Raw genomic sequence first — 19,536 nt, 5'->3', positions numbered from 1 at the left:
AACCCTCAAGAGCAGCTTTTTAGGAGTTGCCTGGAGCTGCAATGAGGTGGAAGGAGTGGAACAGTCCTGATCTTTGTAGTCTCTTTGCTCTTCACACAATGGGAACTTGTATGCTTGTGCAGAGTCTTTGGGTACCTCCTAGGGTTTTACCTCAGTCCTCCTTTGGTGTGAACTCTGCCCCCATGATGCACCCCAGCAGGTTTGGATCATGCCCTTTCCTCTCAGTTCTTCATCAGTTGCTGCAGTGGCAGCATCATTGGGAACTTCCTCTTCTCCTCAATTACCTCAGCTTTCTTCACTATCCTTCACCACCACCACCACCCCAATCTCTCCCCTTCATCTTTAGTTGGAATATTTTACTGTCTCATCTTCAGGGCGGTCCCTAGTTGGGTGTAGGGTTGGGGGTGAATCAGCATGTGTGGGGCCTGCTTAACATTTCATATGATTACAGAATCCTACTGACTGATGACATACAGTGTAAATAGTGTGTGTGAGTAACTGAGTGAGGTTTTTGGACATGTCCAACCAGCTTGGACATGCAGTGCATTTGTAAGGGGGGGGGGAAATAAAAATAAAAGCACAACACATGCCCCTTGCTTCACCGTTCTCACTCAGATTTTCTGGATTGCAAACCAACTAGAGCATAGTGAGTGTGTGTGTGTGTTCCAGACGTTTGTGTAATTTTCTGTCATGAAACAAAGCACATAGGACTTGTTTGATGGTTTGTTTTAATTCAAAAAGTATTCAATATCAACAATTTGTCCAAAGCACTTCAAATTAAATATACTTAGCCCTCTCACCCTGCCCTACATCTGTCCTCAATACCAAAGTCCTATGCCAAGTCATTCCAGGTGATCTAATGGCTGGGGCAGTGGAGAAGAAAGGAACTGTAGCAGCATGCGTGTGCCATGCAGAGACCCTTTTTCAATATCAGGCAATCCAGCACAGTGCTAAAGGTGTGCACTTGACTTGGCTGTGGGGGGCGGGGAGATAAATTGTTGGAGAGAGAGCAGGGCAGGCTGCAGTGTGCTCAGAGCGGGGCCTGTGCCAGCTCGGGGCAGTTGCCCCAGTTGCCCCGCCCTAAAGATAGCCCTGCTCACCTTATACATCAGTGTTTTTCTGCATTTTACTTTTGCACTTTATTTTACCTTACATTTCCTTTACCCTTCTCTGCCCCTTTTCTAGTTGCTATTGCCAATTTTGAGGAAATGAGGTTCAAAAAGGGTACAGTATGTGGAGTCAAGGCTCTGCACAGGCACAAAACTTCCCCTTAGTGTGAATGCAGCTTACCCTTAGTGTGAATTTGATTCACAGTTGTTTAGGTTCTTAGCCTTCAAGTGTGCCACTCTTTTGGGTTTGCTAGAGAAGACGAACAGGACTTCTTCTCTGGAGTATAACAATGGTTGTGTTGAACATGTTTTAGTCCATAAGTTGTATTTCCATGTTGTATTTCCTGAATATCTTTTCAGAATTCATCGAAGATGCATAAATGTAGCACCATCTAGAGAGACACCTGGCGAAGTGCTCCTAGGTGAGAAAAGTGCTTTCCATAAACAACTCAATTGAGCTATTCTGTGTATTTTTAATATACAGAATGGTGAACAGCACTGTGGAGAACAAGGGGCACAGGAACCTGTTTCGTTAAATCCTTTACATCTCCTGATTGCTCCCTGTGAGTTTCCGCTGCCACCTACAGCCATTTCCAGGCAGGTTGGCAGCTTTGTGCTCCCCTGAACCCCCAAAATAAGGCCAAGGATGTTCAGAACACAATGGATATTCCCTGGAACTCAGGGGAAATCTTCAGGCTCCAGTAACCATCACAAGTGTGCAGCCAAGCGGTGGTGCATAGGTAGGGCGAGTATAGTATAAAACCCACACACTAGTAAAAAAGTAAAAGTCTGGCTTATTACAACAAAAAGGAACAAAGATTACAGGCAAATAAAGATCAAGATGAAACTAGAAAAAATAGTACAACATCCCAAAGGCATTCTTCCTGATCCAGGTGTTATTGGGTCAAGAAGCAGCTTTCTTACAGCTGCAAAAAGGTAGGTTCAGAATCTGAACGGGCACCGGAGGGGGGAAGCAGCGAGAGGGGTAAGTAAACCCTCCCGCGCCCTTAAGGGGACCCCCCCACCCTGAACCACCCAAATCCGAACCGCCCAGGTCCGGACCGGTCTGGTGGCCTGTAGAATGGCCTCCGGATCAGTCTGGGCACATCACTAGGCCATATCGGTCATTAAGGTAGTGGGCAAGAGGGAGCTAACCCATTTACGTCAATTAATCCTAATGTCTCTCAAGAATAGCTAGGTAATTTTGGACCTTGGACTGATTGCTCTTATGGCCTCCCCTTGCAAGATAAGCATTTTCTCCCTGCGTGCACACTTGCTGTGTCTCCTTACCTGCTGACAGCCTACCTAAATGATAAAATATAATTATAAATTAGCTGAATGCACTACTTTTTACATCAGAACATGCTCAGTGAAATCTTAAGGGTTTTTTAAAAGAAATTCTTAATATCATACTTCCAGGTTACCTATAGATACCAAATTCTGCATGAAAAATCTTGTCACTTAAATGGGGGAGGTAGAAGGCAGTCCCCAAATCACTAAAGGGCCCTCTTTAGGCCAACTTAGGTTTGTGATGAAATTACCACATCTTTTGCTTGCAATAGATTAGACAAATGTCTGTTTGCCAGCTTAGGGGCATGCAGGTCCAAACCCTGTCGCCGCTTAATTAAATAATTGATATAAATGTTAAAACAAAAAAGATGCCAAAATACACCCTTGCCTAACACCTTTATGTGTGGATTAGACAGATGTCCCACCAAACTGCATCTCACTTTCAGACTGGTTTTATTGTAGAGTTTATATATCAATAATAACAGATGTCTATCAACTGAAAAGTTTTCTAATTTGGCTCAAAGGGAGATTCTTGAAATTGAGTCTAAAGGTGCTCTAAAGTCGGCAAATGCTGCAAAAAGTGATATTTTAGAGCTATCAGTGTATTTTTCAATTAAGTACTGCAAAACTTACCCGTGATCCATGGTTGATCTGCCAGTTCTAAATCTGGCTTGTTCCTCCTCCAAGATATTCTTGTTATCAATCGAATCACATAGCTTTCAGCAGATATGTTCAGTGTATAATCTGCTAATTATATTTAAAAGGCTGATGGGTTTATAATTGGCAGGATCCCCTCTGCTACCTTTTTAAAATAAGGGAATTATAATAGCCACACCCCAATCACATGAGCCATCGATCTATATATGTGAACAGAGAGGCTAAAACTGGTGTGCACCATTCCACGTTGGACTTAATTAATTCTATCAGAATAAAATTGTTTCCCGCAGCCTTACCAGGTTTCAACTGGTGATCAATTGTTTAATCTCCAAAACTGAAATTGGGGGCCCATTGTTGGATATTATTAGCCAGTAAGTCCTTTTGAAGGATTGGGAGTATCATGCTCTCCATATAAGGAAGGGAAATAAGTCTCCCAACCATAAACTGAACATAAGAACAGCCCTAGTGGATCGGGCCCAAGGCCCATCCAGTCCAGCATCCTGTTTCACAAAGGGAGCCACCAGATGTCTCTGAGAAGCCCGCAGGCAAGAGCTGCCCCCTCTCTTGCTGTTGCTCCACTGCATAGAATAAGCCATGCGGGTCCAACCAGATTAAGATAAACTGGCAGTAATCCTCCAGAATCTGGAAGAATCTTTATTCCTGCCAGCAAAAATCTATTGCTCCCAGGTTTCTAGTGAGGCAGCTCTTTTTCTTCAGTAAAATTGTATATATATTTTTCTATCAGAACTAAATTAGAATTGACAGAAGGATTAGATTTATAACACTTAAAAATGGAAATAGGAGCTTACTTTGCTGCCACACATTTGTGATCATTCCGTTTCTTAGATGGCAAAAAATTGGAACCAGCTGTCCTCTTAACAGGCTTAACAGAAAATCTCTACAATTTCTGGATAAGCAAATCATATAGTTCCACAATATTATTTTTAACAGGGGCGGCGGGTTAAATTCTTTCCCCCTAAGACTGCATGGCATATTGAAATACTCTCAGATGAGTTAAACCGACTGGTAACTGCATTACTGGCTTAACCATTCTATTTAACTCTAGAAGGTCCAACCTCAATAACTACATCCAGCGGATGGTCGAATTGTCCCTTCAGGGAATATTCAGAAAGCAGTGTGGTGAATGATGAGGATGGTAGTTGAGGTAGCCAAAGGATTTGATAGAGAATGAGGGAATTCTTGAAATGGCGTGGGACAGTGGTATTTAAAGAGTCTTTTGATTTCTCTTATAACACTTTACAGTACTTTTGGCTGCAGGGTAAGGGGGGTTACCTGGAAACCACAGAGTGGTGCCTCCACTAGAGGCTCCCCTTGTGATATCCAAGTATCCTCCTTTCCCTTGTACTGCATACCATTGCTGAAGGTCCCCTTACTTCATCCACAACTTTTCAGGAGTTTCAAGAAGCTTTGTTATGGGGAAAAAACATGAGAAACAGTATTGCCAGGAATACTGTGGATGCTACTCATGGTAGTCATTTTTAGAAACTATTCAGTTGGCTGAAAACATAGCATTAGCTGAATTTCATTTTACTTTGCTGATATCAGTGGTATTTTTCCAGTATAGATACATACTGCAACAAATGTGCAAAATGCAAAGTAGACTAAAATAAAACTCTATTTCATAAGTGTTTTGTTGTGCAGGCAAATATGGAATGTATTTTGTGGAGGACAATGCTTCTGATACAATCGAAAGTTCAGTAAGTAAAAACTGCAACCCCCCCCCCCCCGCCACAACTTATGTCTATAATCACAGTAATTTCAGCAATAATTTGTAACTGTGTTAAGACTCCTAGGAGCTCAGGCTCATAGGTTCTTAAGTGTATTGCGAGCATTTTTTATCAAATACATTTTAGATTTTATTTTTGTAAATATTTAAGTTGTTGCCTTCCCCAGGACATATTAAGTAGGAAAGTATATTCAAAACACTTAGTTCTAAGTAGTTAAGGAGTTTTATTTCTTTTTTTCAGATACTATAACTTCTAGTCAAAACAGTGTTCTATCAGCTGTAATGAGTTGAGTTAGATCTGATTTTTGAATAGAACATTTGTAGATTATGCAAAGTGTGGAAGTTCTAAATACTACAGAAGGGCTAGTAACCATAACACACTGCATTTTCTTCAGAGTTTTCATGGAGAAACTGAACCAGCATCTTTTTCTTGGACATATGAAGAAATCAAAGAGGTCCACAAGCGTTGGTGGCAGCTGAGAGACAATGCTGTGGAAATATTTTTAACCAATGGCAGAACTTTGCTTTTAGCGTTTGACAACATAAAGGTAAAACCTTTCCCCCCCATGAATGTAGGAAAGTTGAGCATAGGTTGCCTAAAGTTCTGTAGTACATATCAAAATTGGTTTATTCATATAATAAATTAAGGATGATTTTGCATAGCTATATTGATCTTGTTTTTTAGCGAGGAGGAAATATTTGGCTATAACTAATTTTTTCTTCAATTTTTTTTATCTACTGTAAGGTCAGTCACACAGACTCCTTTTGTTACTGCAGTCATTTTGATTCTTGGTAAGAAGGAGAACTATTGTTCAAGATTATTAGTGGTGAAAGTAAACTGAATTTAACAAATGATTTTTGGTTTTATTTTAATTGACTTTCAGAGCTCTTGAGAATCTGTCCCAACAGTCATGACAATAAAGTTCCGCAAAAATGGAAATAGCAATTAATATATTAATGTGAAACACATTAACTTCAGTCCTCCTGTATGTGAATGGAGTGGCTTTTTTGTTTCAGTGATCTTGAGATCATTGCTGTAATGAGTCCCTTATAAAACAGCATGATTAACTGTGTATCTGCATGTGTGTGGCTTACATTGCAGACAGAACATAATTGATCATTCAAGCTTGTAATGATTGCCTAAATATTGTTGACACTAATATTTACTAAGACTCAAATAATGCTTGTAGGTATTTGGCTAGAATACTGAGATAAACATAAGAATTTATTTGTGGTTTGATAAAAGCTTGATGTTTTGATTTTTTTTATTTTTATTTTTTACAGGTGCGTGATGATGTGTACCACAACATCCTAACAAACAACCTCCCTAATCTTTTGGAGTATGGAAACATTACTGCATTAACTCACCTGTGGTATACAGGACAGATTACTAATTTTGAATACCTCACTCATTTAAACAAGCATGCTGGCCGTTCCTTCAATGATCTCATGCAATACCCAGTATTTCCCTTTATACTTTCCGTCTATACTAGTGAAACACTGGACCTGAATGATCCATCTGTTTATAGGTAATAAGCAGTGTCATTAATTGTAAAATTTATTTTTGCACAGCATCCATTTGTAATTATCTTTCTGTTTATGGCAAATATCAGTAATGAAAATTTTAATATCTGTGTAATTTCAGAAATTTGGTCAAACCAATAGCTGTACAATGTAAAGAAAAGGAAGATCGTTATGTGGATACTTATAAGGTATTAAAATATTTAATTCCTCCTTGTTTAGTGCCAAATCAGTATGTAAGGAAAATTCTGTGCAATATTCACAAAATCCACTAGTATTAAGCAAGTACTGTTCATCTGTTTGTGGCATCTGCTTCAAATAAGTGAAGGGAAGATTATTGTTGAATCCCAAGCATTTCTTTTCCATGCTGATTTCTGTTTAAGAAGCAGTTGCATGTGTCCTAAAGGGATAAACCGTGAAGTTAGTTAACTGATTTTAAAATGCCTTAACCAAGTTGAGGTATACTTCATTGAGTAGATTCCTGCCACTTGATTAATGGGTTTTTAAAAGACTACTATTTAGTAGCCCCTGCCCTAATATACAAGGCTTATTTTTGTATAATATCTACAGGCTCCAGTTATATATTAGGCTGAGTACTAAGTCTTTACTTAAATAAGCCTAGTACCATAGCTGAGTCACCATAATTGAAAGTTGGTCTATATAATATGGGTCTGGAAACCCATAGTGGGGAGAGAGCAGCTGTGAGTGGGGCATTCTGAGCAGAATATCAGCAGAAAGGAAAAGAATGGGGTGCACTCTCAAAACTGCAAGCTGGGTCTCCTTTTTATTTTTTTTAAACTGAAGCTTCATTCTGTGCAGTTGCATGGAATATGCAATTTGCCCCTAATAGGTAGTCATTTTCTAGGAAGTGTGGACTAGACATAATTAAACATATTTAGAAAAATAAAAACATTTTAACTGAAACCTTCAGAAAGTAATGAGTGATGTCTCTTTCTAGTGTGTTCTATTTTGTAGTACTGAAGAAATTCAGTCTTTGAATAAATCTAGGATTTCCCAGTTCATTAGGTACTTTTTCACAGGGTGAAGGTTGCCTGAGAATCATTCCCAGACTCGTCCTAGGAACAAAAAGCTTCTGCAGAAACTAATAAAATTTTCTATGTAATCAAGGACAGGTCAGATCAGTCAATGGCTACTAGTCTTGATGGCTATATGCTAGCTCCAGTTTCAGAGGCAGTATGCCTCTGAATACCAGTTTCAGGAGAGCAAAGCTAGGAAAAGGGAATGTCTTCATCTCTTGCTTGTGGGCTTCCCAGAGCCATCTGATGAGCTACTGTGGGAAACAGAATGCTGAACGAATGCCTTGGACCTAATCTAGAAACTCTTTTTATGTTCTTACACATACTGGGTCTAGTTCGGACAGTATGTCCAAACTAGCCCCTTCAACACAATTATGAAAACCTGATCTTGGGGTCGTGGTGGATAGCTCGTTGAAAGTGTCGACTCAATGTGCGGCAGCTGTGAAAAAGGCCAATTCCATGCTAGGGATCATTAGGAAGGGGATCGAAAATAAAACAGCTAATATTATAATGCTCATATACAAAACTATGTTGCGGCCACACCTGGAGTACTGCGTACAATTCTGGACACCACATCTAAAAAAAGGACATTGTAGAACTGGAAAAGGTGTAGAAGAGGGCAACCAAGATGATCAGAAGCCTAGAGCGCCTTTCTTATGAGGCAAGGCTACAACACTTGGCGCTTTTTCGTTTAGAAAAAAGACGACTGTGGGGAGACATGAGAGAAGTCTATAAAATCATGCACGGTGTGGAAAAAGTGGATAGAGCGAAATTCTTCTCCCTCTCACATAACATTAGAACCAGAGGTCATCCCATGAAATTGATTGCCAGGAAATCTAGGACCAACAAACGGAAGTACTTTTTCACACAACGCATAATCCACTTGTGGAATTCTCTGCTACAAGATGTGGTGACGGCCAACAAACTGGATGGCTTTAAGAGGGGTTTGGATAACTTCCTGGAGGAGAGGTCTATCAATGGCTACTAGTCGGATGACTATAGGCCACCTCCAGCCTCAAAGGCAGGATTCCTCTGAGTTCCAGTTGCAGGGGAGTAACAGCAAGAGAGAGGGCATGTCCTCAACTCCTGCCTGTAGGCTTCCAGCGGCATCTGGTGGGCCACTGTGTGAAACAGGATGCTGGACTAGATGGGCCTTGGGCCTGATCCAGCAGCGCTGTTCTTATGTTCTTATGAAGAATACACCAAGAGGGGGTGTGAAACCTGCATGTTTATACATTCCTAATGGCATGTGAGTCAGGCTGACTCAGATGTATCATCTGAATTGGCCCTCTGTTACTAATAAGGGGTAATATAAATGTATTTTTTATAACAAATTGACATTTATCCATGTTGTCTGCCCACTGCAGTATTTAGAAGAAGAATATCGTAAAGGAGCTAGAGAAGATGACCCAATGCCACCTGTTCAGCCTTATCATTATGGCTCTCACTACTCCAACAGTGGAACAGTACTTCACTTCCTGGTTAGAATGCCTCCTTTCACAAAGATGTTTTTAGCATATCAAGGTAAGAGATTGGGCAAAGATTTTTCATCATATGTGGCGTGTTTTAACTGATCACTTTTGTATTGAAACTATTTATGAAACATAGAAGCTCAGTAAATAATTTTTAAAACTGTACTTTAGACTTCTCAAAAGGAGTATAGAAGAGTCAGAAATTGACAAGTTTGAAACGCTGACTAGTTTCCATGTGCCAACTCTACTACTTTTTTTAAAGGAAAAGTATAATACATATTTGTGCTATTCTACCCTATTATAAGTTTCTGCTTCTTAGTCTGTTCTTCCTCAAAGCTACCAAGGTAATTTTAAAGTAATTTTTTTCAGGTTTAAGATAGACCTGAGAGTGGCATTTCAGAATGCTAAAGACCTAGAATTCAATATTATATGAAAGGCATTTTGCTTTCTGTCTTAAAAGCACAGCATAGAATTGAGGTTTATAAAATATAGTGCTGCTCTGTGGCTTTTGCTCAATATATACAATTATGTTAAAAATGAATGGAATAGAAAGTGTGCAATGTACTATAAGAACTGTATCTTGCCTGGAGCAGTAAGTGCATTTTGCCTTTTTCAGTTAAACAAAGTTGCTGTTTCATTTGAAAAAGTGCAACTGTGTAATTAGGGTGACATGTTCTTTGCAGTGTAAGTAAGTAGCTCAATATGGCTTTGTTTTACAGATCAAAGTTTTGATATTCCAGACAGAACCTTCCACTCTACCAACACAACCTGGCGTCTTTCATCGTATGAATCTATGACTGATGTAAAGGAGCTCATACCAGAATTTTTCTATCTTCCTGAATTTTTGGTTAATAGAGAAGGTGTGTTGAGAAATCAGCTTTAAAAAGTCGCTGTACACTTGACACTTACTGCAGACTGAATTCTTAAGCTCCCTCTGCCCTTTTAATCAAATACAAGTGATTCTAAAAGTGGAAGGGAAAGATGACATGGAGAATAAACAAAAAATACTGAGGGTGGGGGTTGGTGGAAACAGTTTGAATTTTCTGGCCTCACAGATGCTGTGGTTTTACATTTGTGAACTATGGACATAAAAAGAGATTTGGTAACAATCAGTGTTCCCTGTAACAGGGATTCCCAGGTGTTGTTGACTACAACTCCCAGAATCCTTAGCAAAAGGCCATTGCAGCTAGGGATTCTGGGAGCTATAGTCAAGAACATCTGGAAATCCCTGTTACAGGGAACACTGGTAACACTATGGGCTGGTTCAGATGAGCCAACCCAAGCCTCAACACATGAGCAGGACAGTGTTGCACTTGGAGCGTGCCCATCCTGGCATCACTGAAGAATGTCCCAGCACACTATCAGTGTGCCCTTTAGTCATGTGAGAGGGATGTTCATCCAAATCACCCCTCTACATGTGCTCTAAAACCCTGTGGTTTTGGATGAACATCCCTCTCATGTGATTACAGGACATCCCAACAGCACATCGGGACATCCTTCAGTGATGCCAGGATGGGTGATAACCGGATATGAGAGATTGGGTTAATCTGAACCAGCCCTTGTTTCTTTTTTTCTTTCAAGTAGTGTGTGCCTCTCCTTGTAACATTGTCTAACGAAATAGGGTTTTTCTGCATTTAAATATGGACTGTGTTCAATAGACAATGATTTACCTGCCACATTCACATTGGCGCTGCAGTTTTAACTTTGACAACATTTAGGAGTATGTTTGGGAGCCACTGAAAGTTGTTTTCATCCATTAAATTTTATAGGTGAATGAACTTCATGAGAAGGGTGTGTTAAAATGATTCATTCATCCAAATATGAGGATCTTCTAGGAATTTGGGGCCAAAATACATGTGATGTTAAATGTGCCCATATGTCATTGCAAACTTAAGTTTACTCACAAATAGCAGATGTATGTGTCTGCAATCTCGAACAGCATTACAGCCCAAAGGGTATTTCACAGTGTGTATTTTCCTGCTGAAAATCCACCCCTCCTCCAAAACTGCCATTTATTAACATAACATCTTGAGGGTTAAATAGCCACGGAGTGGAGAGAGGTATTTTAGCAGGAAAACAGTGTGGAGATGAAGAGTTAAAATACTACCTGACTCCATGGTGTGGTCCCAGTCTGAATTGCACTCCTGCAAAGCTACTACTCATGAGTAAGCTTAACCCTGTAACTACAGGTTGACACATTGTTGCATGAAGTTTTGGCCCTTAAACAATACTGATTATTGCCATAATGGTGCATCTGTTGAGTGGAATGTGTTACAATTGTAATTTAAAAGCTTAAGGAGAAAATGGCAAGGTAAGAAAGGAGATAAATAGCATGGAAGGACTCCAGTCATCGTGATAGTACAGGGTTCTGCAGGGAATCCGTTATCCGCAGTTTACCGCAGATAATAAAACTGTGGATAATGGTTCCTGGAGACGTGGAAAATGAAAAAGGGCCCTGGAAATTGAGAAATATGTGTCCTAGCATGCTCCGCAGGTTTCCAGGTATCCACCAATAACCCTCAAAAATCCCAAATGTGGGGGGAAATCACATTTTCCCTGGTTTTTTAAACCAATGAGCCACAAAATGGCTCTTTCTAAGATGACAGATGGAAATGACCTCCAAGGTAATTTCTGGCTGACCCAAACCCACGGATATGCAGAATTAACCCTTTGTTGACCCTTTTTTCCACGTATGCTGAGGTCAGGTGTAAATTACCTGAACGCAAATCAGGACATTTGATGTTCAAAACCCTGCTCAGCTATGCAGTTCATTGAGTTGATTTCCTTGGGAAAGATCACTCTTTCTCAATCTAACCTATCTGACAGAGTTTTTGGGAGTACAGTGGGAACGTGTGTGTTGTGGCAGAGGAACACCATGTACATTGATCTGGGTTGCTCAGAAGAAGGGCAGAATATGAATGTGAACAGTTCCTGCAGTAGTTATTCAGAGCCAAGTCAGCTAGCATAAATAATTGTTTGTAGGATTTGATTTTGGAGTTCGTCAAAATGGAGAACGAGTAAACCATGTCAACCTCCCACCATGGGCTCGAAATGATCCTCGACTTTTTATCCTGATCCACCGTCAAGCTTTGGAGTCTGACCATGTTTCCCAGACAATCTGCCACTGGATTGATTTAGTATTTGGGTATAAGCAAAAGGGCAAGGCTTCAGTTCAAGCTATCAATGTCTTTCATCCTGCTGTAAGTACTCTCTTATAAATTACTTTGACATAGATATGTTGTACAGAATTACTGGAGGGAGAAGTTTTGAGGAATGTGTCTTACCTGGTTATTTCAAAGTTACTGTATCTCATAGTGCTTTTTCTTGAAATGTTTTGCCATCTATGGAGCATAAGAAAAAGGACGGGTTAAGTTGACCTTCAGTTTATAGGATTATTTTTCTTTAACTTATGGTTTCTGGACGAGTTCAATAGCAGGCCTGGCTGACTGATTTTGATGTACTTTGACTCTATAGTCTTTGTCAGATGCTATTTGTTTTCAAGACACGTGGCTTTTCTTTTTGTTTGCTAAGTCCAGGGTTTCCTGAGTTTATCTGAGCAGTTGTGAATTCTTCAAGTTATAAGCAGTTGTTACTATGTACCATTCTGCTTTGCTGATGTTACATAGGACACTGTGCCTTCCTTTGTTTGCTAAGGAAGTTAGTCATGCCTAAGAATAATGTATTTCAATTAGACATGTTACTTGTGATGTAGATGTTAAGTCCCATTACTTTCAATAGAACTTAGTCATGATTATCTATCTTAGGGCACAGCCTATTGATTATCATTTCTACTTGCTGTATCCAATAAACTTGCTGAATCTTCCCTATAACAGAAGTATAGTGTAGCTCTTTGCCATGCAATAAAATAGCTCTACACACCCTTCTGAGTGCCTCATAGAATATTGATCTTAAGGCAAGGTAGAATATAAATGTTAAAAATAAATAAAATAGTTGGGTAGTCCCACATCTGTGAGCTTAGGAATTTTTCCTCCCAAACTTCCAGTAATGTGATGGTTATATCTATCTGAGAATTGGACAGGGATTTTATTTTATTATCGCTTTAATCTACTCTGCATCTAAGGAAAAATATTCAATATTTAAAGTGGCTTACAATTGAAATAACCGTTTAAAAATCAAACAGGAGTAAGAGTAAAAGTATCAACCAGCAGTAAAGTCATAGCAAGCTGCACTGCGTTTGCTGACTGTGAGATTATCTAACCAAATCTGACATGTTCAGATGTAAGGTAGTTTGTCTAAAATGATGGCTAAGCTCTTGCTGTTTGGTCAAGTAAGGAAATATAATCAACATAATGTTTTCATGTGCATTTTACTTGCTTGCTCAGAAGTGAAAAAGAGAAGATAATAATCTGTGAGGTGACAAGTTTTAACTTGTTTAGAGTGACCAAACAGTAGGAAGAAAAATAAGATGGATGTCATGAGCTGCTTGCAAATGAAGTAAGAAAGATTAACACGGCAGCTGGGGAAAGCCTCTTCTCTTGTTCGTTCCATCTAAGCGGTGGAACTGTCTACTTCCTGTTGTCTGTCCTGCATCCTTTATTTTATTCAGAATGAAAACTTTTTAATTGGTAAGAACATTACTTGCCGGTCTGAAGCCTTGGCATAGGCTTGTTCAAGCATCGGCTTATGCGTGACTACTCATTGTTTGGCCTAGTGTCTAACATCTCAAGCACATGCAGTTGCACCCAAGTCCCAAATGCATCACACTGTGCAGTAAGAAAATCCTTTTGGTCTTTTTGTTGTTGTTGTTGTTTTGTTTTTTTAAATATAGCATCTTATATTCTTGCTTTTGGCTCACACTTTAGACCTACTTTGGAATGGATGTGTCTGCTGTTGAAGATCCAGTTCAAAGAAGAGCCCTAGAGACAATGATAAAAACATATGGACAAACTCCTCGCCAGCTCTTCCACACTGCACATGTCAGCAGACCTGCACCTAAACTTCTTTTGGAAGGAGAGCTCCCTGCTGCAATGGGATTGTTAGTGCAATTTGCTTTCAGAGAGACAAGGGAACATACTAAAGAGATTGTATATCCGGTATGTCACTATCATTCGACTTCTCAGTTTACTTATGTGACAGCTTCAGCTACTGCAGTTGGGGAAGCAGTGTCTTTAAAAACAAAAAGTATACTCTGCATTTTATTTGGGTTTTTTAGAGACCAAAATGTGTATTGGGTAAAGCAGTTCCTCCTCTTTCTAAAGATTCTGTCACTCTGAGCTTAGTCACCATCCTGTATTTTTTCATCACACTGTTTCCCTTTTACAAAGAGACCCTGTTGCTAGATTCCATGATACCAAGTAATCTCTTGATTCTCAGGTTGCTTGTTGGTTTCATTTAATACCAAAAATTTTTTCAAAAGAGAAATGATGATTTGCTACAAGAGATATAAAGGGATGTTTCTCTTGAAAAGAAAAATTCACTAATAGTGCCTCTCAAATATTGTTGCTAGGCCTGTGCAATGCCCACAATGCCTTGCATGAATGTAAGTGCTTTCTGCTCACTCAGCTACACTTTTGGATCCAAGTCGGAGGTCAGCCAAATTGAGCACTGGCTGAAGACTCACGACCAGCTCTGAGGCTTTGCCTTGTGCCCAACTTGGTTGAGAGCCTGAGTGGTAGTGATCCAGACCACAATCCATAGTGTGTTGTGATGGCTGAGATGGCCACTGTCTTTAAAAAGCAGGGGGGACCCCAATCCACAGTGTGCTTATTCCAGCATGGCTGCAGTGAAGTGCTGCATACCACTGCTCCCCAGGTAAGCCTCCCCAAAAATCTTGTGGATGCTGGGGCACCAGAAGTGATCCTGAGCACTTGGCGAGCGCTGCACTGGTCACCACTTTTTTCTTTAACAATATGGGGCATTCGCTCCATTGTATGAACTGATACAGTGATGGAGCAGATGTATTGCATGATTCTTTTTAATAATAAAAAATAAGCAGCAAGCAGTGCATTGGTTGCCCTGCTGCCCAGTTAAGCTTTCCTTTCTGTGTTTTGGCATTGTTGACCAAAAGCATTCTTCAGATGTAGATCTTAATGGTGTGATCCTTCACAATGTGGGCTTTGCACCTGCGCAATAGTCCCCATGGAAGGAGTCCAAACTCCCTATAGCACTCTGGTGCTCCATCCTTCATGCGTGGAGCACGCTCAGGATCTTTGGCAGCAGAATGCTTCCCAGCTCAGTTCTTTCCTGACCACTGTTTGCTTGTCTTTTTTCAAACAAACTTGGAAAAGTGGGATCAACTCCTATTCCATATAAACAGAACTCAAATGATTATGCTTCTTCAGACTCTGTTAATGAGCCTACACAGACTGAAAATCCATCAGATCCCTCCCCTAACAAAAGATCGCCACTTAGATCCAGTCTGTGTTCAGCCTTCTGGAAAGCCTTAGCATGGAAGTGAATTGGAAAAAGTCCTGTCCTGGTTCCACAAAAATCCCTATCATACATAGGTGTGATTTTGGACCCAAGTACGATGCACGCCTTCCTACCAGAAGAGAGGAGACTCACAATCTTTACATCTGATTCAAACCTTCAGATCCAGCCCTGTCCAGGAAGCACAATCCATCCAGCACCTCTTAGGTCTCATGGTATCCTACGCAGCAACTGTTAACTATCCCAGCCTATGCTTGCGGTGTCTCCAGGTGTGGTTCCTCTCCAAGCCCAAACCCAATGTGGATGGCCAAGGAATGCAACTCCTACTGCCACAGTCAGTATTAGATGCCCTCACCTGCCTCTAAATCGTACGAAGGGCATGCCTTGTCATCTATCTACTCCAATGGTAACCGTGACTACGGATGCCTCATTAAAGTGTTGGGATTCCCATTGTGCAGGACTTCATGCACAAGGCCTCTGGAACCTTCAACAGTTGTCACTCCACATAAATTTGTAGAACTCTTGGCAGTTTGCTTGGCCCTGAAGTTTTTTCTTCCCATCCTGAGCGGCAATACAGTCCAGGTTCTCGTGGACCCACCGCTATCGCGTACATCAACCACCATACAGTCTCCAATTCCCTTTGCAACCTATTAGTTCAGCTTTGGGACTGGTCCATAAAAAAATCAAATATACCCTCTATTTTCCCACCCTGATTGCAAAATATTTTTGAAAGGGCTTAACAACCTCTACCCTCTGGTGGTAAAGCTAGTTGAGCCCTAGAGTGTCTCTAGTTCTCTCCACCCTCACAGAACCTGCTTTTAAACAGTTATCCTCCGCCCCTATTAAGCTGCTCTCCTTTAAAAGCTTTCTTAATTGCTATAACTACCGCTTAGGAGGGTAAGCGGACTAACTGCCCTAAGGGCTGATGCTCCCTTTATTGTCGTCTTTCCAAATAAAGTAGTTATGAGAACTGACCCAGCCTTCTTACCCAAAGTTGTAGTAGACTTCCACATTAACCAGGATATCATACTTCCTACCCTTTTTATTTCACCCCAGAACGCTTCCTCCATTCCTTGGATGTTCGGAGGGTGTTCCTCTTCTATCTGGACAAGACCAAGGACTTCATAAAGTCCATTAGTCTATTCATAACCTTTGAAGGTGCTAACAAGGGTGAACCTGTGTCCCAGCAGAGACTTTTGGAATCATTGCTACAATTTATCCTCACTGGTTACAACAAACAGGGTAAAACCTCCTACTACTGTTAAAGCCCATTCAACGAGAGCTACAGAAACCTCTGCTGCTCATCTGTCTGGAATTGACTTTGCTGAGATCCGCAAGGGTGCTACCTGGTCTTCCAGCTTAGCCTTCATGAAACATTATGCCTTGGGCATCCATTCTGTGGCTGAGGCTAGCTTTGGGAGGGCAGTGCTTAAGAAACTGTTGTAACATCCACAGGTCCACCACCTCCTAGGGGAGCTCATTAATTGCCCATGTTGTGAAGGATACCAGATCACCACTAAGATAAACAGGTTGCTCACCCGTAACCTTTGATCTTTAGGTGATCTGGTATCATTCACAATACCTGCCCAGCCTTCCAGCCTTTTGGATGTACATGCCTACTTACCTGTCTTGTTTTATGAAATCCATTCTGCACAGCAGCCATTCAGGAACTGAGCTAGGTAGCACTCTGCCACTGAATATACCAAGTGTACTCTGCGTGTGAAAGACGGAGCCTCAGAGTGCTTTGAGGAATTTGAAATCCTTCCTCAGGGACTATTGCACAGATGCAAAGCCCACATTGTGAATGATACCGGATCACCAAAAGATCAAACTTTACAAGTGAATAACCTGATTTTGTTTCTTAATATAAGTCTGATGTATTCTTCCTTTAGCCACTGTTATTGTCTTTGCACTTATTTCTTTATCTCTAATCTGGATTTATTTTAGAACCTTGTCTATCACTGATGTTAACTTTAAATATCTGTTTAATATTTTCCTGTATGAAATACAACTACTTTCAATTTAAGACTCAGCGACATTAACCTTTTAAAATTCATTGGACATTTGTTTTCTGTCTTCTAGAGTCCTTTGCCTTGGATCAAAGGCTTAAAGTGGGGGGAATATGTAGGTTCCCCCAGTGCCCCAGATCCTGTTGTGTGCTTCAGCCAACCACATGGAGAAAGGTTTGGCTCCTTGCAGGCTCTTCCAACTAGAGCTATTTGTGGGTTGTCTCAAAAATTCTGCCTTCTGATGATATATAGCAAAGAGCAAGGTAAGGGTGCTAGCTTTCTGCAGAAGCACTGAAAAATGGAAATTAACCTAAGATTATCTATTAAACTGCTCAGTTGGCCAGACTCAGAGATTATAGATAACACAGTAATGAGGCCTGCTTCATATGTTACCTGAAGACTATTGTAATTGCTGTTGAGATCCAATGTGCACAAGAGCAGAACCGGTGATATGGGAAGCATTCGTGCAAAGTGATTCCCACGTGAGTTGGAGCCATTTATAACCACACTGGCAAAACCATCAAAAATTATGTGCTGCTGCAGATGTGACATTCTTCTGATCCTTTTGGATGTTACTGTGTGCAATTGTTTCTCATATGGTTTGGAATCTCTATAGTAAGTTCAGTGCTGTGATCCTATATGATTTGGTCCTAGACTAGTAGCTCTGTTTAACAAGGATTCGTAACTGGAGGAATCTTTTTTTTTAAACTAAGAATTTTAAAGGTTTCTAGGTTCATGGTTTGAGATATAGATATACAGAATACAAACATCTTGAATAACTAAAATTAAAAATGGTGATGGTACTTAATTTTTATCTCTGTTGTGATCTGTTGTGCATTCACATAACTGGGTAATGTGCCTGCACAGTAACCATCCAGGAAGAATTACGGTATCAACCTGTTTGTGGTGCCCACACTCTACCCATGTGCTCAGCATGACTGTTTTGGCAGTTGCTTAACTCTTTATTTATTTATTTATTTATTTATTACATTTATGACCCGCCCCATCCAAAGGCTCTTGGTGGTGTACAAGTTTTAAAAGACACCATTTAAAACACAGTGCTCAAAACAATATAAAAAAATTTAAAAACTATTAAAACCAATTAAAATACTTTAAAAAAAAAACAATTTTAAAACCTTGGAAGGCCAGACCAATCAAGTAAGTCTTTAGGGCTCTCTTAAAGGCTGACAGTGAGCCTAAACTGCAGATATCTGCCAGGAGTGCATTCCATAGGCCAGGAGCAGCTACAGAAAAGGCCCGGTTCCAAGTTGCCACCATACGTACTGATGGTAACGGGAGACTGACCTCTCCAGATGACTGCAATGTGTGATGGGGAACATACAGAAGAAGATGCTCTCTAAGGTAGCCCAAACCCAAGTTGTTCAGGGCTTTAAAGGTAATAACCAGCACTTTGTATTTTGCCCAGAAATATATCGACAGTCAGTGCAACTGTTTTAAAACAGGTGTTATATGATGTCTCTGGATTACCCCAGAGACCAGTCTTCCTGCTGCATTTTGAACTAACTGAAGTTTCCAAACTACATACAAAGGCAGCCCCACATCGGGTGCATTGCAGTAGTCGAGCCTGGAGGTTACCAGCTGATGCACCACTGTTTTGAGATTGTTCTCTTCAAGGAATGGGTGCAGCTGTCAAATCAGCCGAAGTTGATAGAAAGTGCTCCTGGTCATAGCCTCCACCTGAGATACCAGAGTGAGGCCTGGATCCAAGAGCACTCCCAAGCTGCATACCTGTTCCTTCGGGGGGGAGTGTAACCCCATCCAGCACAGGAAGATCTAACTCATCCTTTAAATTCCGATCCCCCACAATGAGCACCTCCGTCTTGCTTGTATTCAGCTTCCATTTGTTATCCCTCATCCAGCCCATTACTGCCCCTAGGCAGGCATTTAGGGAGTGAATGCCACTTCCTGATGATAATGATAAGGAGAAATAGATTTGGGTGTCATCAGCATACAGATAACATCCTGCACCAAATCTCCTGATGACCTCACCTAGCGGATTCATGTAAATGTTAAAAAGCATTGGTGACAGAATGGAGCCCTGAGGGAGTCCATATAATAGCCATATAGTCTATATAATATAATAATAGGAATTGTCGCGAAGCTCCACCATCTGGAATCTTCCTGAGAGATAGCCGCGGATCCACTGCAAAGCAGTGCCTCCTATCCCCAATTCCTTCAGGTGATCCAGAAGGATACCATGGTCGATGGTATTGAATGCCGCCAAGAGATCCAAAAGAACCAGCAGAGTCACACTCCCTCTGTCAATTCCCTGGTAAAGGTCAT

General features: G+C 40.7%; 1 protein-coding gene across 3 annotated transcripts in view; it reads left to right on the top strand.

The window, feature by feature from the left end:
• LYST (lysosomal trafficking regulator) overlaps positions 1–19,536 on the top strand; it is a 175,395-nt gene that overhangs the window by 137,394 nt on the left and 18,465 nt on the right. For all 3 annotated transcript variants that reach the window (XM_053299902.1, XM_053299913.1, XM_053299907.1), the window contains 10 exons: positions 1,470–1,531; positions 4,719–4,774; positions 5,199–5,351; positions 6,088–6,332; positions 6,449–6,515; positions 8,729–8,885; positions 9,553–9,693; positions 11,816–12,033; positions 13,657–13,887; positions 17,306–17,495. In XM_053299902.1, the coding sequence (XP_053155877.1) occupies positions 1,470–1,531; positions 4,719–4,774; positions 5,199–5,351; positions 6,088–6,332; positions 6,449–6,515; positions 8,729–8,885; positions 9,553–9,693; positions 11,816–12,033; positions 13,657–13,887; positions 17,306–17,495 (1,520 nt within the window). The remainder of the gene's footprint in view (positions 1–1,469; positions 1,532–4,718; positions 4,775–5,198; positions 5,352–6,087; positions 6,333–6,448; positions 6,516–8,728; positions 8,886–9,552; positions 9,694–11,815; positions 12,034–13,656; positions 13,888–17,305; positions 17,496–19,536) is intronic.

This window comes from Hemicordylus capensis, chromosome 1 (assembly GCF_027244095.1).
Source record: "Hemicordylus capensis ecotype Gifberg chromosome 1, rHemCap1.1.pri, whole genome shotgun sequence".
NCBI classification, from domain to species: domain Eukaryota; kingdom Metazoa; phylum Chordata; class Lepidosauria; order Squamata; family Cordylidae; genus Hemicordylus; species Hemicordylus capensis.
Note: the sequence above shows the minus strand (reverse complement) of the source record. Positions and strands in the feature narration are given on the sequence as shown.